Source organism: Sus scrofa, chromosome 11 (assembly GCF_054392235.1).
Source record: "Sus scrofa isolate SSC_HxYL_T2T_F1_AM1 chromosome 11, Sscrofa_HxYL_maternal_Yorkshire_Landrace_v2.0, whole genome shotgun sequence".
NCBI lineage: Eukaryota > Metazoa > Chordata > Mammalia > Artiodactyla > Suidae > Sus > Sus scrofa.
In genome coordinates this window covers 7,686,450-7,713,126 of record NC_139393.1, presented here as the reverse complement: position 1 = coordinate 7,713,126, position 26,677 = coordinate 7,686,450, and the positions used below count along the sequence as shown (strand labels likewise).

At 43.8% G+C, this 26,677-nt stretch overlaps 2 protein-coding genes across 51 annotated transcripts in view; both read left to right on the top strand.

Moving 5' to 3' along the window:
- The window catches only part of LOC110255292 (uncharacterized), an 82,430-nt gene extending 80,369 nt beyond the window's left edge, over positions 1-2,061 (top strand). Inside the window, exon 3 of the transcript XR_014819063.1 lies at positions 1,921-2,061. The gene's annotated coding sequence lies outside the window, so the exon portion shown is untranslated. The remainder of the gene's footprint in view (positions 1-1,920) is intronic.
- Positions 2,062-8,721: 6,660 nt separating this feature from the next.
- KATNAL1 (katanin catalytic subunit A1 like 1) overlaps positions 8,722-26,677 on the top strand; it is a 66,704-nt gene continuing 48,748 nt past the window's right edge. For 7 of the 50 annotated variants that reach the window (XR_014819053.1, XR_014819060.1, XM_084981359.1 and 4 more), the window contains exons 1-4: positions 9,336-9,456; positions 17,739-18,321; positions 24,928-24,959; positions 26,265-26,439. Coding sequence is in view for 22 of the 50 variants with exons in the window: in XM_084981359.1 (XP_084837485.1) it covers positions 26,278-26,439 (162 nt within the window). In the remaining 28 variants the exon portion in view is untranslated. Of the gene's footprint in view, positions 9,145-9,335; positions 9,698-13,534; positions 14,005-17,738; positions 18,322-24,927; positions 24,960-26,264; positions 26,440-26,677 lie in introns of those variants that run through there. The other 43 variants (XR_014819052.1, XM_084981358.1, XM_084981351.1 and 40 more) reach the window with 15 other exon arrangements.

The window sequence follows — 26,677 nt, the reverse complement described above, 5'->3', positions numbered from 1 at the left end:
AGGAAGCTTTGATCTTCTGAAGTAATCCTGAGCAGAATATTGGTAGAAATCAGGATGGAAAAAGCCCTTCTGAAGTTTTAGCTGGACACGAGGAACATTTTATTGGATAATGGAGGAAAAGCTATCCTTTTAATAAAATGGCTAAGAACTGAATTGGGTTCATGTTCTAGTGTTTTGTGGGAATTAAAACTTGCAAGCAACAAAGCTGGATACATAACAGGAAGTGGTTTCTAAGCAAAGAGTTGCTGAAGCAGCCTGGTTCTTCCTGACTCCTTGGGGAAAATGGAAAAGAGAGAAAAGACTTAAAGATGAAATTGTTGATCAAAAAGCAAGCAGAACTTCCAGCTTGGGAAAATTCTCAGAATGTCCATGTTGAAATGAAGAGCTCTTTGGGAGTGAACTAAGGATGTGGCCCAGCGACCATCGTAAAGGAGATGACTGTGGATCCGCGGCGCCACAGAAGCCAGAGGCTCTTCTCCAGGACAATGGAGCAATAGCCCTCTTCCCTCCACCCCTGATTCAGAGCTGCAGGACTGCCACTTCCCTCACAGCCCCTGGGTTCAGGGCGGGAGAGAGCAGGAGCTCAGAGGGAGTTGTGAGGCTGCAGCCTGACGCCCACCTGGCGGTCCTCCGCTGCCCCAGGTGACAAGCCGCAGGGATAGGTGTGGCTCAGGCAGCAAACTGGCTGCGTCTACACTGGCTAAGGGGTGGACAAGCCCTGAGGGCATGGCCTCCCCCACTTAGGTTTCAAGGACAGGACCAACCTCTCCTGGAGCCCCAGGGGTGGGACCTCTCGCTCCTCTCTTCTTTCCCACTTCTCCCCTTTGGACTGGGCGTGGCTGTCCTGGGCCTGTCCCCACTGCTTTGCGTTTTGGAAGCACAGGGCAGGTTTGGTTTCACAGGCTTCCAGCCAGGGACTCTGCCTCAGGCTGAATCTTAGGGTAAGATCCTGAGTCTCACCCATTTCTGATTTAGATGGTATTTGAATGAAATTTTGGACTGTAGATTTTTGCGTTGATGACGTGTGAGTAGGACTTGGGTTTTGGAGGGCCAAGGGGGGAACACTGTAGACTGCTTGTTTGTGTCCCACCGCCCCAGTTCATAGGTTGAACTGCTAACCCCCAGTGCAATGAAGCTTTGATCTTCTGAAGTAATCCTGAGCAGAATATTGGTAGAAATCAGGATGGGAAAATCAGGGGGGGCTTTGGGGAGGTGAAGAGGTCATGAGAGTGGAGCGCTCATGAAAGGGATGAGTGCCCTTTTAAAAGAGACCCCAGAGAGCTCCCTCTCCCCTTCTGCCACGTGAGGACTCAGCAGGAAGACAGCTGTCCATGCATGACCAGAAATCTGACCCTCAGTCTTCTGGTTCCTAGCTTCCAGAACTGTGAGAAGTAAATTTCTGTTGTTCATAAGCCACCCAGTCTCTGTTTTTTGTTATAGCAGCCAGAATGCACTAAGACATCAAGGTTGGAGAGAACCTAAATATCCATCCATAGAAGACAGATGAGCTGTTAGAGTATTATAACAATTAAAATGAACAAACTTTACATTTACAAACGTGAATATGCCTCAGAAACATAACACTGAATAGAAAAAGACCGTCTCGAGAAAGCATAGTATAGTCACATTTACATAAAGCTTGAAAATATGTAAAATAATAGTATAGAATGCTTATAATGTAGAGACATATTGTAATAGCAAAAACATGTATCTGAAAAATAATCAAAATCAAAATCAGGACGTGGTGGATTCCAGGTGTTTTTGCTTATTGTTGTCATTCAACTCTATAGTTTTCATGTCTATTTTAAATGTTAAAACAAAATTGAAATGCTTATCTGTTACAAAGGCACGAGGCCTGGCGCGATCAAGGAGGAAGGCACTTTCCAGCACCTAGGTAACCGCCATCCTCCTTCATTCCAGAGCAACTTCACGTTTAAAAACGACAGTGAGAGCGAGTGACCAGTGAGTGGCGAGAAAGGGACAGAGCCGAGGCTGAACAAGGGCTCTGAGAATTCGTCATCACAGCTGGCGGTGCAGTTTCCTGGAAACGTGAAATTGGAGGTGAGAATTGACAAAGGAGGGAGCAGCCTGGTGAATACAAGCAGAGAAGGCCAAGGAGAATGGAGTGATGGACAGTTTGCTTGAATAGTTAACCACTTAGGAATGATTCATGCAGCCCGTATTTATGAGCTATCATTTATGCACACAAATCACAAAGGCCTAAAATGTAGCAGAAAACAGCCAAAACGGAAATGGAATTTCACCCTACCCCCAGCCCCCTCACCCTCCATCCTAGAGTCAAACAGGACACAGAAAAACTGAGGGAAAGGATTCCAGGAGCGAGAGGGTTTCTCTGGAGCGGCTTGTATCTCCTGACAACGGGCAGGGGAAACGGGATCCTGCGGTACAGCTCCTTTTCTCATTCAGACTTGAAATGTTCTGTGGCTGGGGTTGCTTGGCACAACACCGCCTTCTGAGAAGAGGAAACCTGATCACAAGCTGCTTTTGCCCTGTGACACGCCACCTCCATTGTAACATGCTCCAGTGGCTGAATCGGAAGGTGACATGCTTTTCAATTCCCTAGCAGATATTCTGCTTGACACAAACGAAGTCACTCTTGCCAGCATTTTCCAGTAATGCCCATGTGGTTCTGTATCCCTCCACTAAGTGTAAGGCCTGCCAGTCGGGTGAAGGGAGTGTTGCTAACGTATTAGCATCTTGCCGTCTTTCCACGATGACTTGCTGCAGTGCTCAATGAAATACCATGGCTCCCGCTCTCACAGGGGACTGTGTGTTCATTCACTGAATTCTGTCCCCACAACACTCCAGAGTGTTAGAAATCCATTTAACAGCCTCGAGTCCTGGGCTTTCTGTTCATATTTCTAAATTAGCATAAAGAAATACAAAATCACAAGCAAGGAGAATCCCCATAGGCTGCTGCCAAGAGGTTTTGTGTTTATTTTGGCACACGCCAGAAATATTATGAATCCTTAAAATGTTCTTTTCATTAGGAATATGTGATTAAGTGAGGCTGGTCTAAAACAGTTCTGGTCTTTAAAGAGTGTCTCACTTCTAATGGGAGTCCTGAAGCAGAAGTATAGTTCACGAAGAAAACAGATAAGGCAGAAATATAGGTGCAAGAGTCTTCATTTTCTTCTTTGTTTTAAAAATTCTTTTTTTTTTTTTTTTTTGGCTGTGTCTGCAGCATTTGGAAGTTCGGGCCACAGTTGTGGCCACACCAGATCCTTAACCCTGTGCGCCACAGGGGATCTTCTTCCCTGGTTTATCATCTCCTCCTATTACCTTTAGAAAAGGTAGCATCAGAGACAAATTGCCACCCTGAAAACCTTTTTTTTTTTTTTTTTTTTTTGCTTTCTAGGGCTACACTGGTGGCATACAGATTCCCAGGTAGTGGTCGAATTGGAGCCACAGGTGCCAGCCTACACCACAGTCACAGGAGTGTGGGATCCGAGCCTCGTCTGTGACCTATACCACAGCTCACAGCAATGCTGGATCCTTAACCCACTGAGCGAGGCCAGGGACCAAAGCCACATCCTTATGGATCCTAGTTGGGTTTGTTAACCTTTGAACCACGAAGAGACCTCCTGAAAACCTTTAAAATTGTTCTCTTCCACTCACCAAAGTTCAGTTCACTGTATCAGGTCTCTGATATCACATCCTAGCTTTTTAGGGCCACACCCACGGCATGTGGAAGTACCCAGTCTAGGGGTTGAATAGGAGTTGGTTGTTGACCTAGGCCTACACCGCAGCCACAGCCACGCCAGATCCGAGCCGCATCTGTGACCTACTCCACAGCTCGTAGCAAAGCTGTGTCTTTAATTCATGGAGTGGCACCAGGGATCGCACCTGTGTCCTCATGGATCCCAGTCGGGTTTGTTACTACTGAGCCAGAATGGGAACTCCCCTGATTTTTTCATCATGAAGTTTTGCTCCCTCCCACTTGCCAATGAAGACTAGAAGGGCAGCACATGAAAAAGCTGAGTTTTCACATTCTGAGAGAGGTCAGATTCCAGACGAAGCTTGGGGTTGGCGGCAAGCTCTAGGAACACTGCAGGCCCATGAGCAGTGAGGCCTGGTGAGGCCAGGGGCCGGGCTAGGCTTGGGGTCCAGCAGAGACAGCTGCCGGGGGGCCAGGTCTTGTTCTCCACATTCCCCTCGGTGTGCACGGCATCTGCCTATTTATTTAAGAACCCTGCTCCTCTACGGTAGCCTGTCTTGAAACTTCCTGAGTGACAGTCCCAGTAGGAGATACATTTTACGTCACAATCATATTTGTCAGGGTCCACCAGTCAGGAAAAAAGAAACCAAAAAGAGTAGGTGTGTCCGCAGGGAGAATTTGACATAGAGAATTATTTAAACAGATGTTGGAGGACTGAACAAATTAAAAGGGAACACTGGGGTCACACGCGTGTACTATCTGCAGGGAGCGGCTACTGCCCTGGGGGCTGGAGACGGGCGCCGAGAGGAGGCTGTGGTCGTCAGGTCGTCAGGTCGCAGCAGCTGCGGGGACGCGCCCTGGAGCTGGTGACGTGAGGGGTGGGGGTGGGGGTGGGGGGCTGGTTCTGGCAGAGCATTAAGAGGCTGGAGACAGGAAGTACTGCTGCCAGGGTAGAGGGCCATCGCTGGGCTGACGGTGACAGGCACAGCGAGCCAAGAGGAAGGGGCACGACCCTGCCCTCTCCTCCAGCGTGTGCCGCTCCTCCAGGGCCCTTGGCAGCCAGAAGGAGACACGCGGCTTGCACGGTCCCAGCGCCAGCAACGCAGAGCAGTAGAGGGCAGGTCTGAAGCTGAAAGACCGAGCTCGTAAGTGCCTCACGGTGCTCTACCAGAACACGAGGTGCGCCCTAGACTTAATCTTCTACCATTTTCTATTCCATTTCACCTTACCCTAGCACTTTTTAACTATTAAAAAGCTGATGGGCCCTCTGAACTCTGCTCTAGGACATCTTCAAGCGTAACGGTGACTTTGGGCATTGGAACTCAGTGCCACTTACCTCCCGAACCCCTTCCACACCAGAAAGTCCTAAAGGAACTGCCTCCCAATGTGCCCGCCTCTCCGCTGAATACACACGGGGCGGGGCGGAGGGGGGGGGACTTTGCTCCAGGAGTCAGGGATGTATTGAGGCCGCAGGTGTCCTGTATAGTCTCAGAAGGGGAGGGTACCAGAGACAAACTTTTGCTAAGGAGAAAAGCTAAGGAACCACCAGCTAAAAATATTTACTATGTAGTTCCCACTGTGGCACAGTGGGCTAAGGATCCAGTGTTATCTCTGCAGTGGTTTGGGTTCAGTCCCTGGCCCAGGAACGTCTATATGCCACAGGTGTGGCCAAAAAAAATTACTGTTTTTTTTTTGTTTTTTTTTTTTTTGTTTTTTTTTTTTACATAAAAGGCATTAGATGTTTTTGGGAGTACCGAGAAATGCACATCAGAGGAACATGAAATCTAGTGAGGAGAAAAGACAAAAGCCAGTGAGTAACCAGCATGTGAATTGCCATTAGACAGTATGGTTAGTGGTCAGGTGGGTGACACGGGCAGGAAATACTGTGTCTGCAGAGCAAGGTAATAGGATCATGAGCAGGAATGATCTGGAAAGGTTTCCTCTAAAGGCCTGAGTTGGTTTTGATGGAACAGGTAGAATTTAGGGGAGGGCATGGCATTCCAGGTGTAGAGAACACTCGGAAAACAGAAGAAGGTGAGGATGCACCTGTGAGCATGGTGCAGCGGGGACTGGGGGTCAGCGCGAGGGAAGTGCGCCCATCTGCCGGGGAGGGGGCGGCCAGCCCTGGCTCACAGAGAGGGTCCATGGCCCGAATGCCGGGAACTACTCCCATGTGTGAGGAGCACAGTGAAGATGCTTGGAAGAGAACCAAGGTCATGAAGCACGAATTACGGAGGTCAGCAACGTCAAAGGCTACGGAGGCCAAGAGACGGAGGACCGAGGGGAAACCTCTGGCTTTGAACCAGAGGCGAGAAATCTCATTAGTGAGGATGGCGACTCTTGGCCATGTTGTCCATCTCTGTGGGTTAATCTGTGATTACTTTTGGCCCCTTTTGAATTTGCTGTGTGTTTAACTTGAGCTGGTCTAAAGCATCCAGTGAAAACAGCCACCTCAAATCTCTGGGCGGTCCTCACGGCTTCCCAGCTGGCCAGAGCCGGGCTGGGTTTCCTGAGGCTGTGCTTCAGTGGCTCGTGCCTTCCTGCGCGTGACCGCCCTCCTTCGGCTTCCTGCAAAGCAGCTGTTTCCTCTCGCACCGTCATCCACTCTCCTCAAGGGGCTTGTCTCACTGAGCAGATGCTCTGGGATTCTGACTCCAGAAAACAAGGAGGGTTATGCGTTGGGACCTTGTGTGTGGAGACCCCTTTGTGGCTGTAGGCTGCACTGTGCCCCTGGCAGGCTGCCTGGCAAACGCAAGTGACTGTTAACAGGGAAACTGGATGAAGGATGGATGGATCAGGTGAACCTGTCACCCCGACTAAACATGTGTTCAGCTGGGAGTTGACGGTATCATCTTCCCCAGGAGTAGAGTCTATTTATAGACTTAATACATAGGCAGAGTTGTGATCCAGTTGCTAGAGGTGCTGCTTCTGTGAGGATTGCTTCATCTTCAGGTTGTATTCTGGATTTTCCTGTGTGAATGCGGTCATTTCTTCTGTATAGTGTAAGATGTGATCATGTAGACTTTGGTTTCTTGTCTTTCTCTTAGACATCAGACTCCAGCTACCATCAACTGCTTCCTCACTTGCAGCAAATACTTTTCTTTTTGTCTCTTTATTTATTTATTTGTCTTTTTGCCTTTTCTAGGGCTGCACCCGTGGCATATGGAAGGTCCCAGGCTAGGGGATGAATCAGAGCTGCAACTGCCAGCCTATGCCACAGCCACAGCAACACCAGATCAGAGCTGCATCTGTAACCTATGTCATGGCTTGTGGCAGTGCCAAATCCTTATTAACCCACTATGTGAGGCCATGGATTGAACTGGCATCTTCACGAATACTAGAAGGGTCCTTAACCCACTGAGCCACAATGGGAACTCCAAATATTATTATTTTTAATAGCTGGCATTATAGCTTCTCTTGGCAAGGCACTTTCTCTATGTAGGAAAATACCCTGATAAACAGTTTGGGAACGGAAGGTGGCCAGGAAGTATGGATTAGGAGACAGACATAAGCACTGCATGAGGAGAAAAAAGAGGGGAGAGATGGGAGCAGAGAGAGGGTGGAGAGTGGAAAGCTGCAATTCATGCTCAAAAAGGACAGATACCAAGCTGCAGTGGGTTAAAGGATCCAGCTTGGGTCACAGCTTTGGCTTGGATTCAGTCCCTGGCTTGGGAACTTCCATATGCTGCGGGTGTGGCCATAAGTTTTAAAAAAAGGGGAAAAAAAGATCAAGAAATTATAATTTTAGGTTATTTGCATCTTTCATTTAAGACCCCTCCGTTGCTCCAAACCTTCAGAAGAGTCTGCTATACAAACAACCAAAGAAAAGAGTCTGCTTTCCACACTGTGTCAGGAGACAAAAAAGAGTTGCAGGAGGTGAGACGTGAGGGAGTCTAAGTGTTCAGAGAAAACAAGAACTCAGAGCCAGAAGTGACCCTGAGGTTGTACATACACCCCCAGGGAACAGGCAGTCTTGGAGAGAGCATGGGCCTTCCACAGGCAGTAGAAAAGGGACTTCAGTCAATTTCAACAGAGTCTGTGTGGACAGGGTGACCCCGACTGAAGGCTGGATGACACACACAGCAGCTTGCTATTTTCAATCATAATTTCTCCAGAGACAGTTACTACCAAAAACGACAGGTCAGAAACCCCTCCTTCCTCCTCCTTTCCCTTAAACCTCTAGCGTCCGTTCCCTGCTCTGCATATCCTGAAGACTGAACTGTGGTCGCTATTAGAGTCTACAACTCTAATAATGGTAACTAGTATTTCACTGTTTTTTGGAGGGTAAATTTACCTACGGTGAAATGTACCAATCTTAATTGTAGCATTTCCTGAGTTTTGACAAACGCAGACACCCCTGTACAGCCCAATCCCTAAGCAAGGTACAGGGCTTTTCCATCACCACGGAAAAATTCCCTCTTCAGCCAAACCCCACCCTCAGCTCCGGCCTCCCACCTTCTGGCTCGTCTCACCGATGGGTTAAAGAACTAATATTTAAAAGTTACTGTTAAATGCCAGGCTTTGTTCTGGAAAGCTTCATCAGTATCAGTGCTTTTCTTTCTCACAAGCACTGTGAACTAGATTATTATCTCCACGTTGCAGATTAAAACGCTGAGCATCACTGCCCCCAGGTCTCAGCTACCAAGTGTAGTGGCAGGTAGGGGACTAAGAAGTGGGTTTTAGAAACCCCTGCTCTTAACCTCAGTTCAGACTATGGTGCATCTCCGCGATGGGTCATGGCCAGTCCACAAACGATTAAAGAAATATTATAGCTCAAAATTCAACTGAAGTCTCAGCCCCCCCCCCCCGAATAATGCGTTGTATTTTACTAAATGGTTCATTTCTATCCTACTCAGAAAATGGCAGAAAGGGGGTGTGAAAAACTGCAAATTCGGTTTTACTGGTGAAACACTCCAAAAGAGGTGGCTTGGGTTCAAACAAGCCATAGGGCCTGGCCAGTGGGGGATGCCCAGAGGAGGATGGGCGGCGGGGGAGGGCCTGGACCAGCGACCTTTAAAGAGCCGGGCGCTGCTCCTTCCTCTGACGCCACAAGCATCCTCTCAGAATAGAGCAGGCATCGACGCGCGGGCGGAGGGGACGGACACGCGCCCTGCCACGGGGATTGGACGCTGCGGCGCAGGGCTCATCGGCGGTAAGAGAGCGCAATTCGTCACCGTCCTCCTCAATGTCACGCTCTCCCTCCGCTCCCAGACGCACCCTCGCGCCTCCCTGCCCCCGCACCCGGGCGGGTTCCCAGGCTCCTCCCTGGAGCTGACTCCAAGCCCCCGATTTCCTCCCCCGCCCCGCCGTGCGGACCACAGCTGCCATGGCAACCGTACGCCGCCGCCGCCACCGCCTCTCCACGCACGTCGCGAACTAACGGACTCCGCGGCGGCTGCGGCCTGTGCCCCACCCCCACCCCACCTGCCCCGCAGCAAAACGGTCGGCCGACCTGCGGCACCTAGGTAATGAATCTGAGGGAGACGGGCGCCAGCAAGCCAGCCCGTGGTGAGGTCCCCGGGTTGAAAGTCCCTCCCCGGCCCCCGCCTCAGCAGACCCGGGGGCAGTGCGCGGCGGGACAGGCAGTGCGTGCCGGCGGGAGGGGGAGCGCCGCGGGGCGCGGAGCACTATGGGGATTGTAGTTCGGCGGCTCCTCAGGCTTGTGGCCTGGTGGGGCGGCCTGGATGGGCGGCCTACAGAGCCCGGCGGCCCCGACGACTGAGAAAGACCGATAAAGTTTGAGCGGAGCCGGAGAGGGACCAGTCTCTCTCTTTGTGGTGAGGGGGCTTGTGGGGGGTCGCGGAACGGCGTTCTGAGCGCTGGGAAGGGGAAGCGGAGGCGAGACCTGGCCTTTTCGCCCTCCTTTCGGCCCGCCCCGACTGCAGCGTTGGCCCCACCCCGGCCGGGCCGCCGCCCCGAGTAGCCTCGGGGAAGAGCGGCCGCCCGGCTGCTGCAGGGCCTCGGGCCTTCGGCACCTCTCATCCTCCCAGGTTGCTGCCTCGCGGTGCAGAACCGTAGGTATGGCACACTTTTGCTGGGAGACCTGGAAAACTGTTTTAACAGGCTTTTCTCCTTTTCCTGATACGTTTATTTCTAGGTATTTGATCAGTTTCACTCTGAAGCAGTTCAGAGGTGTTTGCATTAATTAAACCCTCTGATTAATAATTACTCAAAGGGCAGTAATATTTAAAGGTTAAATGTAGAAGTGGATGAAAGGTACAGTGCTGATAGATAGTAGTGTCTGATATTTTTACCGTGTTGCATTTTGCATTTTATTTATTGAGTCAAGATTACAAAATGAGAACCCCTTCCACCCCCCCCAGCTTAAACACTGCCAGCACACATTTTGATTCCATCTTAAAGGTTACATTAAATTACTAGTGTTTTTCAAAGTGTAGACTTTTTATTTTTTTTCTTTTTAAGCAGTAGTGATAAATATTTTCTTTGACTAGCCCAGTGTTCTCAGGAGAATAAAAAACACCTTTTTCTTTCTTCCTCCCTCCCCCTTCCTTCCTTTTTCTTTTCTTTCCTTTTTTCTAATGCTCTGGAATACACCTTGGCTCCTAAAGTTTGCTCAGGCCGTGATAGTAAGGAAAATTAACTCTGAAACAGATTTAGAAAACCTGCCTTGTCTACCTTTTAAAATTTTTCAATAGGTAGATAAGCATCCTAGAAATTTGGTATTTTTGCAATAGTATGTTGGGAAATAGCTGATGTGGGCTTATTTTATGTGTGTGATTTAGACAAGAAAACATAAGGCCGCTATAAAATTCCTTTTCTCTTGATTAAATGAAGCTGGTCTCTATAAACTTAAAGTAGCGATTTTGTATGAGGAGATTAAAAAGTAGGTTTAATAAGGTCACTAGAAAAAAAATCAGCGCTTTGTGTTATACAGTATAGGGGTTTGAAGTATTTTATTTATTCATTTAAAATTTAAGGACCTGTTGTGTGCCAGGTATTGTGCCAGATTGTGGAATAAAGAGATGCTAGAAGATAATCTGTGCCCTGCATGGGCAAACGGCCATGTCACAACATCAGTGTGATAGAGCTCGTGTAAGTTGCTATACCCCCCAGAGTGTGAACACATAGTAATGTCATGGTAATATGTATTGAGTACTTACTCTGTGGGAGGCACTCTGCCACATGTTTTGGATGTAGCCCCTTATTTAATCCTTAATCCTTGCGAAGTAGCTGTTATTTAGAGATGAGGAAACAGCCTTAGAGACCTTGCCCAAAGTCATCAGTGTGAACCTGGGGTTTCAACCCAGGTGAGTCTAATTCATCTAAATCATAATCTCAACCACTGATGCCATTCTCTGTACCCTTTGGTCCTTGCCTCAGGAGATTAGCAGAAGTCTTCAGAATGATGTGACATTTGACCTGTGCTAAGAAAGTTGATTAATCTTGTGCTGGAGAGAGGCTGAGAAAAGTCTCTCTAGGCAAATGGCATCACAGAAGCAAAAGCTGAGATTTGAATGCTTTGTTTCTAGGGAACCCTGGGTCACTCTGATTACTGAACCCCAAAATACTTGCAGTGTAGTAGGGAGAGACCAGACCTCAGAGTACTTATTGCCATGATAAAAGAGTTTAGAATTTTTCTTCAACATGGGGCTATCATTGAAGAGTTTCCAGAGGAGTCGTGACATTATTGGGTTTGTAGCTGAGAAAGATAGCTCTGGCTCTAGTTTGGGGAATGGATCCAGAGGAGGAGAAATTAGAGTGGTTGGTGGGAAAACCAGTTTTAGGAAGAAAAAAAAAAAAAGTCCAGTAGGGAGATGAAATGAGTCTAAGGTAAACCATTGGAGTTATAGAAGGAGACGGGTTGTAGGAATATTTAAGAGATAAAATTGATAGGACTTAATAAGAGTTTGGATCTTGGGGGCTAGAAAGATTTGGAATCCTAAGATGAATGAATCCTAGTTTCCTGGCCAGGGTGATAGATGGGATAGTGAGCTCATTGATTGAGATGAGCAGGAGCAGGTTTTTATTGGGGTGATAGATAAAGATAAATCCTTTCACTTTTGAATATTTGTTCAAGGTTCCTGTGGGATATTCAGGGAAGGATGCTTTTGGATCTGGAGTTCAGGAGGTAGAGGTTTACATGTAGTTAAGAAGTTAAAGGAGAGAATGGATCAGCTCACATAGGGGGAACATGAAGAAATGAAAAAGGAAGAGGTTCGAATATGGAGTCTTTGGGAAGCAGCAGCATTTACGGGGTTCAGTGTTTGACAGGAAACGGGGGTGAGTCCACAGATGAGTGTGAGTGGTTAGGAGGCAGAGAGGAAGGAGAACCAGAGAGAGCATCCTAACAGACAGCAAAGAGTAGGAATCAGGGAGTAAGTGGTCCAGGTGCCTGGGGGAGGGTAAGGGAAGATTGAAATGTGTCTAATGGACTTGGTGGCTGCCCATCATTTCTAAACCTTGCAAAAATGAAGAAAAGGAATCTGGGCACAGGCTACTTGAGAAAATGTTAAAAATATTCCGTATTAATACATATATGAAAGAAAATAGAATAATGAGCCCCCATATAGCCATTACTTGAAGAATGAGTGCACAACCAACTTTGTTTCATCTCCCACCCCTACCCCTAATTGGATTGTTTAAAAGCTAGACTCAGATATATTTTATTTTTAGAAGTTTTTTTTTATTATAGTTGATTTACAGTGTTCTGTCAAGTTCTGCTGTACAGCAGAGTAACCCAGTTATACATATATATACAAATCCAATAAGTGGGTGCTTATCCACTCCACATGCAATAGTTTGGGTCTACTAACCCAAAGTCCCAGTCCTCCCTCCACCTCCCCCTTGGTAACCACAAATCTATTCTCCCAGTCCACGAGTTTGTTTCTTTTCTGTGGAAAGGTTCATTTGTGCCGTAAATTAGATCTCAGATATAAGTGATATCAGGTGGTATTTGTCTTTCTCTTAGTATGAGAGTCTCTAGTTCCATCCATGTTGCTGCAAATGGCAATATTTTGTTCTTTTTTATGCATGCGTAGTATTCCATTGTGTGTATGTGCCACATCTGTCGGTGGACATTTTGGTTGTTTCCATGCCTTGGCTCTTGTGAATAGTGCTGCAGTGACATAGGGGTGCATGTATCTTTTTCAGTGAAAGTTTGGTCCCGATTTATGCCCAAGAGTGGGCTTGCTGGGTCATATGGTAGTTCTGGACTTAGTTTTCCGAGGTACCTCCGTATTATTTTTTATAGTGGTTATCTTTAAATCTATAATTATTTCCATAGGTGTCTTTAAAAGTTAAGGATTCTTTCAAAAATAAAGCTATAGTATTATCCTACTTAAAACATTGACGGTACCTCCTGAAGATAAACTTTCCAGTCGCACTTCTTTTTAAAGAAGCTGGACTGCGAGGAAAAGAAGGAGATGAGGCACTGCCTAAAAAAGGTTTGCAGGTTTGTGGGGTTTTTTGAAATACTGGTAACAAGCCGTTAGGGAAAGCGACAGTAAAGAGCAAGTGTTTGCAGGTGGAGGCGCTGAGGAGAGGAGGGGGCTGAGCAGGTGGGGAGGGTGCGGCGGGCCGAGTGAAGGATTCGTCTGGAGTCACTTTGTTAGCGTCTTAGAAGCAGCACCTGGATGCTGGTTGCCTTCCTGGGCAGCGCGCTGGTGGGGCCGGAGGGGAGAAGCTCGTCAGGAGAACGGCGTTTGAACAGGTGTGGGTACTCACAGGCTGGGTGGAGAACGGCTGAGGTGAAAGACGCTGTGGTCTCTCCGCAGGGGATGCGCGTCGCGGGCGGCCGAGGGCGGAGCTGGCGGCCGGGCGGGCGGAGCGGGGGAGCTTGGGCGCCGCCCCGGGGAGGGGCCCGAGGTGGGACAGGTGAGGGGCGTTTCCCTCGGCGGAGGTGAGGCTCCAGTGGGGTTCGGAGGCAGCAGAGCCCCAGCTAGCGTCAGGTCTTCTCCTTAAGTTTCGACTGCTTTAGAGAGCTCAAAATACCGAGGGAGCCAGCGGTCTAGCGTGTTCCTGAGAAGAGAATCCAGGCCGAGAACTTGTGACTGGACGGTTTCTCAAACTTGAGTGATACTCATTTAACTGAAAATTACTGTTTATTTGCAAAAATATCCCGCGAAAGCGAGAAAGGCCCGCACGGGTCTTTTGGATCGGCACGTCGTCTTCTCAGCGGGCGCCGTGCGGCTCCTCGGCTGCGGGTGGTGCCGCGGAAGGGGTCGGACAGACGCCTTGTCCGCTTCGGGAGCCGCTCGTTTTCCATGTGCTCAGGGGCACGTGTCCAGGCCCGTGCCCGACTCTGAAAAGATGCTAGCACTCCCTGTTTGAGCAGATTCTTGGGCCGATTGGACAGCTTGATGGAGGTAAGCTCCAGGGCTCCACGACGGAAGGCCGTTCTCTTCCCCTTCGCCCCCTTCCTCACCGACGCTTTGGCAGCGTGTCAGGTCTCTTGGACAAAAGGCCATGTTCTGTGACTTTGCTTGACCACATTAAGCAGGTAGACCGGGTAGTCACTACACAGTGATAATTTGATCTGTAAAAGGATTCGTCATTATTCCTTTAAATGAAGCTTCCTTAAAAGTGCTGTAAAGTGTTACCTCATAGGCCATTAATAGTAACATGTCTTTGCCTTGGTTTCGTCTTCAAAGAAACAGGGGTTCCACGGCCTGATTTGAGAGCCCGGTAGCTCTGACCGTCTCTGGCTATATCTCAGTTTTGAACTGATCCGTGTTATGATCTCCCTAATATTTGAGCATCTATTTGTAAACGAACATTTCTGGAAAGCCATTTTCCTTACGTAGCTTGATGTGGACTAAGCATTCAGTAAGTGTTGTCCCTGTTATTTTTACGCTGAAAGGGTACTGACGTACTTAAGCTAAAATTTATAATTTAAGCTGCCATTTTGAGACAGTGGTAGATGGTAAACATATTCTATCTTTTTTTTTGTTTTTCTGTTTTAAAGATGCCTGTGGAATTTAGTACAGGGCAGAAATTATTCTTGTGATTACTCCTGAGAAGTAAGTAGGCTCTAGATTCTTTCCTGTTGCGCAGTGTTTTCTGTCAGGTATTTATGAAGTGCGCTCAGATAAGGAAACAAGTGAAAAGCCTTCACTGCCTTAGACCTTTTCTCGTATCTTTGGGTGTGTGGTTGAGTCATATTCTCCTTTCTTTTTGGCAAGCCGCAGCCCTTGAGATGGGAGATGCCATGACTTTCAGAGTTAACTATTTTGGTGACTAGGTCAGCACTCACATAGTAGATTAATTTATTGCTATTAAGACTACTTCAAGATGCAGTAATTTGAGAAGTTGTGGTTATGCGTTTTTTTTGATTGCTTGTATTTGTAGCAGTCATTGCGTGAAGTAAACTGGAATTTGGTGATTTGGATAAACAATACAAAAATATGTGGAGCCTGGACATTGGTTGATTTCAGTGTGGTACAAAGTGCTGAAAATTAATGTGTTGTTTTGCTACTGCTATTCTAACTGGTATTATTTTGTTCACATTGCTGTAGTTGAGGCTGCTTCAGTGTTTCTAAAATAAATACCTACTTTTAGGAATTTACAACTCATGGAAGGAAGAGGAGTATGAGAGAAATATGAAAGTATGAGAATGAAAATAGTTTAAGGAAGAATTTTTTAAGCCCCATATATAACTCTTAGATATCACTCATGTAAAAAATTAGTTTGAAAAACTGTTTTCTTTCCTATTTAAAAACTGTTACTGACATGTTGTGTGGAGAAAGATGAATGTGGGATTTGGATGGCACATGAAATGACTGGCCATTGGGGACCTGCTGGACAGCACAGGGAACTCTATCCAATATTCTCTGATAATCTGTATGGGAAAAGAATCTGAAACATAATGGATGTGTGCACGTAAATAACTGAATCACTTTGTTGTGCAGCAGACACTATCACAACCTTGTAAATCAGCTATACTTCAGTAAAACTTCAAAAAATGAAAAAAAATTACTGTGGAGACAGAAGAATTATAAATATTATGATTTAATTTAAAAAAGGATCATTAGTGACATCTTAAGCAGTTTTGAGTTTTGAAAATAATCTAGTTTTGAGTTTTCCCAAATATATGTCTTAGTCTTGGTGTGAAATAAAAATCCAAGTATGTTTGAGGGAGAAAGGTATTTGTGTGTGTGTTGTGGGTGACATGGTCTTTTAAAGGAGAGAAGGGAGTGGTTGGAGATAAAGCTGGAGAGGTAGGTTGGAACCAGGGCTTTGTTTGTTACATTTAGGTCTGAGTCTTTAAAGAGACAAGTCATAATTGTCTAGAACCAAGGGAGCCATATTCCTTCTTCTTGCTCTGAGTGTGAACTTGAACTGAGTTCTTTTTTTCATTCTGAGAGAACAGAACTCTGAAGATATTCCTTGGATCATTCTGTATAGGGCAACATTACTGGATCAGTTCAGCCTAAATGTTGCAAGAAGATGCTGACTCGTTTTGGAGTACATGATAAACTCAAACTAAGAGAAGTATTGTCAAGTATTAGACATTGCTAAAATATTTCATGCTTCCTTTAGATGTAACCTGACCTTTTAAAAGTCCTAGAAACTTGTCTAATTTAAATTAAAGGAAATTTTCAAAAAGCCCTCTATATTTCAAGATGATGGTTGAAAGTCTTTAAAGTTGTGTTACAGCTTCTAGGAATTTATGATGAAGAGTGGGTCAGTTGATTTATTGTTATTTTTGAGGACAAATTGGCTGCTCCAAACCTCTGTATTAATGTTTAGTGTGGAGTTAAAATAATAGCTTACATTGAGTCAGTGCTAGGAATAATGCTAATGGGTTATCGCATTTAATTTTTAAAATAACCTTATGATGAGAAATATCATTTCCCCTATTTTATAGATGTAGAACTGAGGCCTAGAGAAATTACATGATGTACTTGAGGTCACAACTAAAAATCAGTAGTGCCTGGATTCATACCCAGGTTTTTCTGTCTGAAATTTTTATATTGCCTTCACACTTGACTAGTTTAGTTTGGTATCTAATTCTAGGTTGGCAGCCCCCACCCCCTGCACTTGGAAGATATTATTCTACTGCCACCAGGATTCCAATAATTCCTTTTGAAAAGTTAGTTGTCAGCATATTATCTTTCCATTATAGAAAGTTTATCCTGTGTCTCTATTGTTTTCAGTGTTCTTCAGCTTTACTACCTTGTCTCTAGATGTGAATTTGTCTTTATTATTCGACAGAGAGTTACTCTCTTCTATAGATTTTGGAAATTTTGCTATTATACATTTAATATTGCCTCTTCTCTTTTCCTGTGCAATTTGTAATAGACATATGATGGACCATTTTTCCCTACTCTCTGCATTTCTTATCTTTGCTTACTTATTCAATCTTTATATGCTGTATTCAGGGCAATGTCTATAGCTTTGTATTCTGGTTTCTTGATTCTTCTGTTATCTGTGCCTAATCTGCTATTTCTTCAGTCCATTGAAATTTTTAATCTCAGTGACTATTTTTTAATGTTAGAAGTTCTTTTTTTCACATCTGCATATTCAGTTTATATGTCTTACCCCTGTTTTTAGATGTACCCCTTTTACAGTGACATAGATTATCAAGTGCTTTCCATTATAGCACTAATTCCGCTGTTATATCATTTGACTCATATTTGTAATGGGTTGCATTTTGGAAATTTTAGAGGTAACCTTGGTGGAAATACTGTAAAGCATTGGTCAAGGATGTAGCCTATACGTTTGTGTTTTGTTTCTGTGAAGTGCCTTATGGAGAACTGGTGAATGAATAAACAAATTTTAGTATATTCGTATAGTAAGATACTACTCAGCATTAAAGCATTGAATTGCTGTCACATGCAGCAACATGGTTGAATCTCAAAAGCTTATTCTAAATGAAAGAAGTCAAACACCAGAATATACTCTGTGATTCTATTTATGTCACATTCTAGAAAGGACAAAACTGTAATGATTAGTGAACAGAAGAATGCATGTAGTTGTATATATTTTTCAAAAGAAATCAAATGGTACTCTTAAAATTAGTGAATTTCTTTGTATAAAAATTATATCTCAATAGAGCTGGTTTGTTTATTTATTTATTTATTTATTTATTTTTAAACAGGCAAAACTTGATGGTAACAGAGGCCAGAGCAGTAATTTCCCTACAGGAGAAGTACTGACGGAGGAGACATGAAAGACCCTGTGGGGCGTGGAAATGTTGTGTATCTTGCTTGATGTGGGTGTTACCTGGATGTAGCCAGTGTTAAAATTCATTGAGCTGTACATGGAGAGCTTGTGCACTCTGTATGTTATATACTCCAATCATATGTAAAAGGAGAAAAATACTCTAGAGAAGGATTTGAATATAAAGTTGAGAAAACCTCAAAGAAAGAGCAAAAGAACCAAGAGATGGAAACTAGGATAGAAAAGATAAGAAAATATAGAAGACTAACCTAGAAAGTTGAATATCTGAATAGAAGCTGTTCCAGAAAGAGAGAAGCAGCTAACAAATCATCAGTGAAATAAATTCAGAAAATTTCCCAAGATTGAAAGAGTTCCAGATAGAGCCACTTCAAAGCACATCAACGGTTTTAGAAAGCTTGTGTCAAGGGGAGATCCTACGAAGGGGGGAAAATCAGATGATAATCAGGGATCAGGACTTTAAATGACTTCAGTTTCCTCAGCTTCATCTTGAGACTTAGAAGGTAATAAAGCCTTTTTTTTCTTTTCTTTTTCTTTTTTCTTTTTTTTTTTTTTTTTGTCTTTTTGTCTTTTCTAGGGCTGCACCTGAGGCATATGGAGGTTCCCAGGCTAGGGGTCTGACTGGAGCTCTGGCTGCTGGCCTGCACCACAGCAGCTTGGGATCCAAGTTGCGTCTGTGACCTACACCACAGCTCACAGCAACACCAGATCCTTAACCCACTGAGCAAGGCCAGGGATCGAACCCGAAACCTCATGGTTCCTAGTCGGATTCTTTAACCACTGAGCCGTGACGGGAACTCCCATTAGAGCCATTTTTGAAGGAATATTATTTGCAAATGAGGACTCAATAGCCAGCCAGACTATCACTGCAGTGCGAGCCGTTTTAAGACATGCACAGTCTCAAACTCCCCCCCCATCAGTGGAAAATGTGCTCCATAAAAGTAAGGGAGTAACACAGGAAAGAAAGACATGCGATAGACAAAAAGGATTCATTACAGAAGAGGCAAAGAGACTGCCTAGCTTGAATGAGTCGCTAAGTTGAACAGCCTTGGAAGGTAGATGGAGATAGTGTCTTCCTCCAGAGCAAATGTTAGCCTGGCTTACAAACCCCAGCACCCTAAGGTTGTTGGGTTGCCTTCTGGAAGTTGTGTAGTTTGACTCTTAAATTTAGGTCAGTCATATGTTTTGAGATAATTTTTGCATATTATGTAAAGTAAGAGTTGATTCAGTTTTGTTTTTTGTTTTTTTTTTTTCCTTGTGGATATCTGGTTGTTCCAGCACCTCCCCCCCTTTTTTTGTTGACGTGTTTTGACAACTTTGTTGAAAATTAATTGGCTATGTATGTATGGACCTATTTCTGGATTTTGTAATGTGTTCCATTGGTCTGTGTATCTAAATTTATGTTGATCCGACACTGTCTTAATTCCTATGGCTTTATAGTAAATATTGGAATAAATGTAAGTTGTCCTATTTTGCTGTTTTTTGAAACTGTTTTGGCCATTTCCATCCTTTGTATTTCTGTCTAAATTTTAGAATCAGCTTGTCAATTCAGCTTGTCAATATTTTTACAGGAAAGACTGCTGGGAGTTTGATTGGAATTGCATTGAGTCGCTGGATCACTTTCAAGGGTATTGACGTCTTACCCTTATTGAGGGTTTCAGTTTGTAAATGCACATGCACACGTACACGTGTTTGTACAGCCATTAACGTGGGTCATCTTTTACTCTCAATGTCCAGATCTTGTGTAGCCCTCAAGTACTTAATGTTTGTGAATTATTTCATTATTTTGATTTTAGTTTTTAATTATCATTAATATGTAGAAATACCGTTGATTTTTGTATATTGACCTTGTATCTTGCCGCCTTACAAAACTCTCTTATTAGTTCTAGTAGCTACTGTAGAATCTCTGGGATTTTCGGGATTTTCTCCATTAACAGTTATATTGTATGTGAGTAAAAGCAATTTAACTTCTTCTTTTCTGCTCTGTATGTCTTTATTTATTTTTGCCTAGGTGTGCTAATTGGAACCTCTAGTCCACATGCTGAATAGAGGAGGGGAGAGCAAATACACTGGTCTCGTTCTTTCCTGATTCGGGGGAGGAGCATTCAGTTTTTTGACAATAAATGTGATGTTAGCTGTAGGTATTTCATAGATGCTGTTTACTAGGTTGAGGAAATTCTGTTCTTAATTTGCTCAGAGTTATTATCATGAATGGTGTTGAATTTTGTCCAGTATTTTTTTCTGCATCTATTTGGAGGATCATATGCTTCATTTCTAGCCCCTTAAAATTATATTGACTTTTTTAGAAAAATAGAAACCACCTTGAATTTTTGGTATAAACCCTACTTGGTCATAATGCATTATCTTTTTTAAGTATTACTGGATTTAATTAGCCAAAATTCAAGTATATTTGTATCTGTATTCCTGAGGGATACTGATAGGTAAGTTTCTTTTCTTTGGATGTCTGTTTTGGGTATCAGGATAACGCTGGCCTTAAAATATGAGTTGGAAGTTTTTCCGCCTCTTCTCTTTTCTGAGAGAATTTGTTTGAAATTGGTTTTACTTTTTCCCTAAATGCTTGGGACAATTCAGTTTTTTTAAGCCTTTTGGATCTGAAGTGTTTTTTTTTTTTTTTTTTGTGGGAAGATTTTTAATTGAATTTCATTGATTGTTATAGGACTATTCAGATTAATTCCTCTATTTCTTCTTGAGAAATAGCCTTGGCACGTTGTGACTTTTGTAAAATTTGTCCGTCTCATTAAGCCCTCTTTTGCTTTTTAATATCTCTGAGGTCTGTAGTGATGGCCTCTCCTTCAGTTCTGATTTTGGTAATTTGTGTTTTCTCTCTCCCTTTCTTGGTCTGCATTACTAGAGGCTTATTTACTTACTTTTTTCTTTTTTTGGCTGCACCCATGGCATATGGAAGTTCCTGGATCCATCCATCCAAGCCGAAGCTGCAGCCTACACCACAGTTGTGGCAGTGCTGGGTCCTTCAACCCACTGTGTCAGAGGGAGGCTTGAACCTGCCCCTCTGCAGTGACTGGAGCTGCTGCAGTTGGATTCTTAACCTGTTGTGCCACAGTGGGAACTCTGGTTTATTCTTTTTTTTTTTTTTTTTTTCCTCCTTTCCTTTTTATGGCCACACTTGTGGCATATGGAAGTCCCTGGGCTAGAGGTTGAATCGGAGCTGCAGCTGCTGGCCTACACCACAGCCACAGCAATACTGGATCTAAGCCTCATCTGCAAACTATGCAGCAGCTTGCCGTAATGCTGGATCCTTAACCCACTGAGTGAGGCCAGGGGTTGAACCAGCATCTTCACAGACGCTGTGTAGGATTCTTAGCCGGCAAGCCACAACGGGAACTCTATGGTTTATTTTATTTTATTTTTTTTCATTTTTGGCCACTCTGCAGTATATGGACCTCCTGGGTCAGGGATCAGATCTGAGCCACAGTTGCAACATACGCTGCAGCTGCAGCAAAGCTGGATCCTTCCCCACTATGCCAGGTCAGGGATTTAACCTGCATTGCAGAGCTCCCAAATGCTGCCAGTCCCATGGCACTATAGCAGGAACTCTGGCTTATTCATTTTTAATGATCTTTCCAAAGAACCAGCTTTTGGCTATGTTGAAATTTCTTTTTTTTTTTTTTTTTTTCTGTTTCTGTTTTACTGATTTTTGCGCTTAACTTTATTATATTCTTCTTTCTACTTCTTTTGGGTTTAATTTGCTTTTATTTTCCTAGATTCTTAAGATAGAAGCTGAAAGCAGGAGTTGGCAAACTACAGTCTGGGGACCGGATCCAGACTGCTGCTTGTTTGTGAATGGCCCTTGAACTAACAATAGTTTTTTCTTTTTCTTTCTTTCTTTCTTTCTTTTTTTTTTTTTTTTGTCTTTTTGGCATTTCTTGGGCCGCTCCCGCAGCATATGGAGGGTCCCAGGCTAGGGGTTGAATCGGAGCTGCAGCCACCAGCCTACACCAGAGCCACAGCAACACAGGATCCGAGCCGTGTCTGCAACCTACACCACAGCTCACGGCAACGCCGGATCGTTAACCCACTGAGCAAGGGCAGGGACCGAACCCGCAACCTCATGGTTCCTAGTCGGATTCGTTAACCACTTCGCCACGACGGGAACTCCCTCTTTCTTTTTTTTTTTTTTTTTTTTTTAATAGGGCTGAACCCACAGCATATGGAGGTTCCCTGGCTAGGAGTCAAATTGGAGCTATAGCTGCCGGCCTACACCACAGCCACAGCAATGTGGGATCCGGGCCCCATCTGCCAACTACACCCCAGCTCAGGGCAGCACTGGATCCTTAACCCACTGAGGGAGGCCAGAGATCAACCCATGTCCTCAAGGATACTAGTCGGACTCATTTCCGCTGTGCCACAATGGAAACTCCCTCTTTTTTTTTTTAATGGTTAAAGAAGTCCAAAGAAGAATAGTGTTTTGTGACATGTAGAAATAAATAAAATTCAGTATCTGTGAGGTTTTATTGGCTCACAACCACAGTCATTTGTTCACATACTGTCTGTGGCTGCTTTTGTGCTAAAAGGGTGGGGTTGAGCAGTTGCAGTGGAGACTGTGGTGTCCGCAGTGCTTTTGCGCTGCTGCTTGGTGGGCACAGTCGCAATGTTTCAGGTATCCTGCTGATAACTGTACTGTGATCTTTTACTTTATTTATGATCAGCAGATTACCATCATGTCAAAACGAGAAAAGATGAGACAAATAGACTTGACATGTTACACTTTTGAAGCACTGTAGAGTGGAATTTTGAACTAGGTAAAAAAGCATTGTGGTTATTATGCAATGACACTATAGCTGTGCTAAAGAAATACAATTTATACTGCCATTACCAGGTGAATTACTCATCTTGATAGTCCAATTCATAGGAAAGCAGTGGTTAGAAAGCTTAGAAAGGAATATCTTTGTAAGCAGAATTTCTTCACAAAATTAAAAAAAAAAAAAAAAGCAAAGATCAGGCTGCACTTATATAGAGTAAGTTTCTAAGTGTCTCATTTATTGGCCAAACAAGGAAGTCATTTACTGACGGTGACATAACTAAATCTTATTTGATTGTGGCAGCCCAAAAAATATGTTTGGAGGAAATAAACTTGTTTAAGACTATTAGCCTTTTGGTGAGAACAGTTGCTAGAAGAATTGAGGACATCAATAATCAATTAAACATGGAAAATGATTTTGAGGGGTTTTCCTCACCAGTTGATGAATCGACAGATTTGACAAAACAACTCAACCATTTATTTGAGAAGTTCATGCTAAGTTTGAAATTACTGAAGAATTATATTTAATGACTAGTGTTCATGGAATAGTTACCAACAGTATTTATAAAAAGTTGAGAAAACCCAAATTCTGTACAACCTGAAATGGAATCTGTTAAGATGTGTTGAAACTGGTGGTGGTAAAAATAAACGTAGAACAGAAAAAGGCTTTGGTGAACAAATTTACAAACCTCTGAAGATACGGTGTGATAAGAATTGATGGTTATTTACTGCTTTTTAAAAAAAGAAACCAGCAGGTATTTTGCAGAGAATATTTGAATCTATTGTGTGGTAAGGAGCCATGAGTGTGACTCTTGAGGACTTAGCCATTGTAAGTTCCATGAAGTTTTGTCCAAAAAAGCTCAGTATCCTGACTTGCCTCTTCTGCGCAGCAGTTCAGGGGCTTGTGGTGGTAATGTTACATTACAGTCTTTTGAGCTAAGGGTTGATTTGAAAAACTTCTTGGAGTTCCCATTGTGGCACAGTGGAAGTGAATCCAACTAGCATCCATGAGGATATGGGTTTGATCCCTGGCCTTGCTCAGTGGGCTAAGGATCCGGCATTGCCATGAACTGTGGTGTAGGTTGCCAGCGTGGCTCGGATCCTATGTTGCTGTGGCTCTGGCGTAGGCTGGCATCTGTAGCTCTGATTTGACCCTGGAACCTCCATGTGCTGCGGGTGGGGCCCTAAAAAAAAAAAAGCTCCCCTTGTGATGCAGTGGAAATGAATCCAACTAGGAACCATGAGGTTGCAGGTTAGATCCCTGGTCTTGCTCAGTGGGTTGAGGATCTGGTGTTGTCATGGGCTGTGGTGTAGGTCACAGATGCAGCTCAGATCCCATGTGGCTGTGGCTGTGGCTGTGGCTGTGGCTGTGGCTGTGGCTGTGGTGTAGACCGGCAGCTGTAGTTCCAATTTGACCCCTAGCCTGGGAACCTCCATATGCCGCAGGAGCAGCCCTAAAAAGCAAAAAAAGAAAAAAGAAAAACTTCTTAAGGAGAAGAACTGCTGTCATCTACTATTATTGAACACTGAATGGCTTTTGGAAATCAGTTTTGCTGCAGGCTTAATACTATTTTTGTTTTTGGATAGTGTTTCTTAATGAATTCAGCTGAGAATGTAGGATCCAACAGTGCTTATATGCAAAACTTAAAAATTATTTTGATGCTGACTAATGTTGGAGTAACAAGTAATAGCAAGCTGTCTTATATAGCCTTCCATGCTGTCAAAAAGTAAAAGCAACAAAGTGAGGGCTTCATTTCCACTCAGGTTTTCAGTGTGGTTGTTGAGCTCAGACTACTTTGATGCAAGTGCAAAGGAAATTTCCGTGTTACAGAATCCATTTAACTGAGCTACTTCCACCTAACCTTCAATTGGAAGTGATTAATATGCCATGTAATGACATGCTAAAAGACCTATCAAGAGAAAAATAAAACCTTTAAATGCCTCCTGAACAGTGAATATGCTGGATTGAAATCATATGCTTGTGATTCGATATCAGTATGTGACAGTATCCACCTTTTTAAACATGAGGTGCGTAAATCTTATTGAAAAGCAGCATTAACATGTGAACGTTTATAATTGATTTTGATGATAGGGAACACTGACTTTGAATCCCAACTAAATGAAATATTATTCCTCTTCCCAAAAGAGTCATATTGTTATTAGTAGAATTATTTTGCAAAAAGTTTTGCTCAGCTGTTACTATAATATTTTGAATTTCATCAATAAAAATTGTGGGAATTTTTGGCTTTATTTAAGTATTTACCTGATATCCTCAATTTTGTCTGTTGCCCTTCAAAACCTAAAATATTTGCTCTCTGGCCTTTTACAGAAAAAATTTGCTGATTCCTGCTTTACATCAAGGTATTTTCATTCTGCATATTTGTGGGCCTGCACGTATTAGCAGAGTTAATGTTTTGGTCTCACAGTGACTAACTGGAAGGCTTTTAATTTGAAGAAGAGGCTTTTCGGGGTTGTCCTGTCTTGTGTGGGTAGAGCTGCTGATTGTCGAAGTGTCTTACTGTGTAAAAGTAGTGCTCTGCCGTAGTGACAGAGGTGCTGCCTTCCGGGCGCTTGGGCTGGGAGAAGGGGCAAATACCGCACCCAAACACATGAAGGAAACAGTTTTATTTTCAAGGAGGTACTGGAGTCAGCTGAAATGCCTAGAACCAGATGTGGTTAATTTTGAGGATGAGTTTTTGAGCCCCTTAGGAATAGGTAAGAGGTACAGAGGAAGAGCCAAGCTACCCACATCAAAATTTAATTCCCTCAGGAAGGCATGGAGGAATATTTTGATTTTTTGCTACTAAGTGTATGCATCGGTTTACTGTTCCAGGAAAAAAGAGTAGGTCAATTTGGACTCTTTTCCAGGGTGTCATTCTTCTGTATCTCTGGACGTTGCACTCTGTAGTTTTCTGTGGAAAGTATCTTTGCTTCAAACCTGGGTGATCCTGGGAGACTCTGAAGAAGCCTGGAAGAAAGGCCCGATTCCTGGGCTAGAGGGCTGTTTTCCCTGGCATCGTGTAGTGGGGAAAGATTAAGGATAGCTGTTTGCACAGACAGAAAGCTTTTGAGGATGGCAGGATTGTAGCAGACTACAAGATGAGCAGAAAGGGCTCAAGTTTTTGTTCAGATTTAAGTTACATGGAACAATTAAATGCATGTAAATGATGCATGGACACCTATAGCCTGTTCTTTTGAAATGTGTTCCGTAAGTGTAACTTTTTGTTCTTGGGGCCAAATAGTGAGAAATAATTTTTGCAGTTCTTAATTGATGACAGTGAAAAACATGAGGTATTCGTATGTTTATTTTTACATTGCCGAGAATAAACTGAGTGAAATAAAGCAAGTTCATCTTTACTGTTATTGCACCTTGTGGTGATGATAAATGAGCAAGGAGAGTCAGTGTCCAGTTTAGGTACCTGTAACACAAATCTTTAGTTCAGAGCTGTGTAATTTCTCTCCTGTTGTCTCCTTGGGTGTTCTTTTGTGATCTCCTTTGTATTTCCCAAATTAGAAACTTAGAAGATGCATTCAGATAACCTCAAAGAATGAGAGAATGATTTTGACTTTAAAAGTGGTTTTAAACAGATCTTTTAAAGCATGATAAGGACTGCCTTAAAGTCAGTACTGAAAACCCCATAAAAAGTCATTATATTTTATGTTTAGGTCTCTCTGAAAGATGAATTTGGCTGAGATTTGTGACAATGCAAAGAAAGGAAGAGAATATGCACTTCTTGGAAATTATGACTCGTCAATGGTCTATTACCAGGGGGTGATACAGCAGATTCAGAGACATTGCCAGTCCGTCAGAGACCCGGCGGTCAAAGGCAGATGGCAGCAGGTGAGATGCCTTCAAGTATTCAGTGAACGAGGGCAGCAGCCTGTTGCGCTTAGAGTTGAAGTATTCATTTGAGATTTTGTAAATAGTTCTTACTTGTCTGAATACTTAAATATGTTTAAAGTGCACTCTGAATAAGTTTTTGTCTTTCCCAGTTAATCTTTGATGTATTTTTGATGATGTATTTCAAAGATACCTAATTCAAATTGAATCTGCTTTTAATTTTGTTTCCCTCATCTGT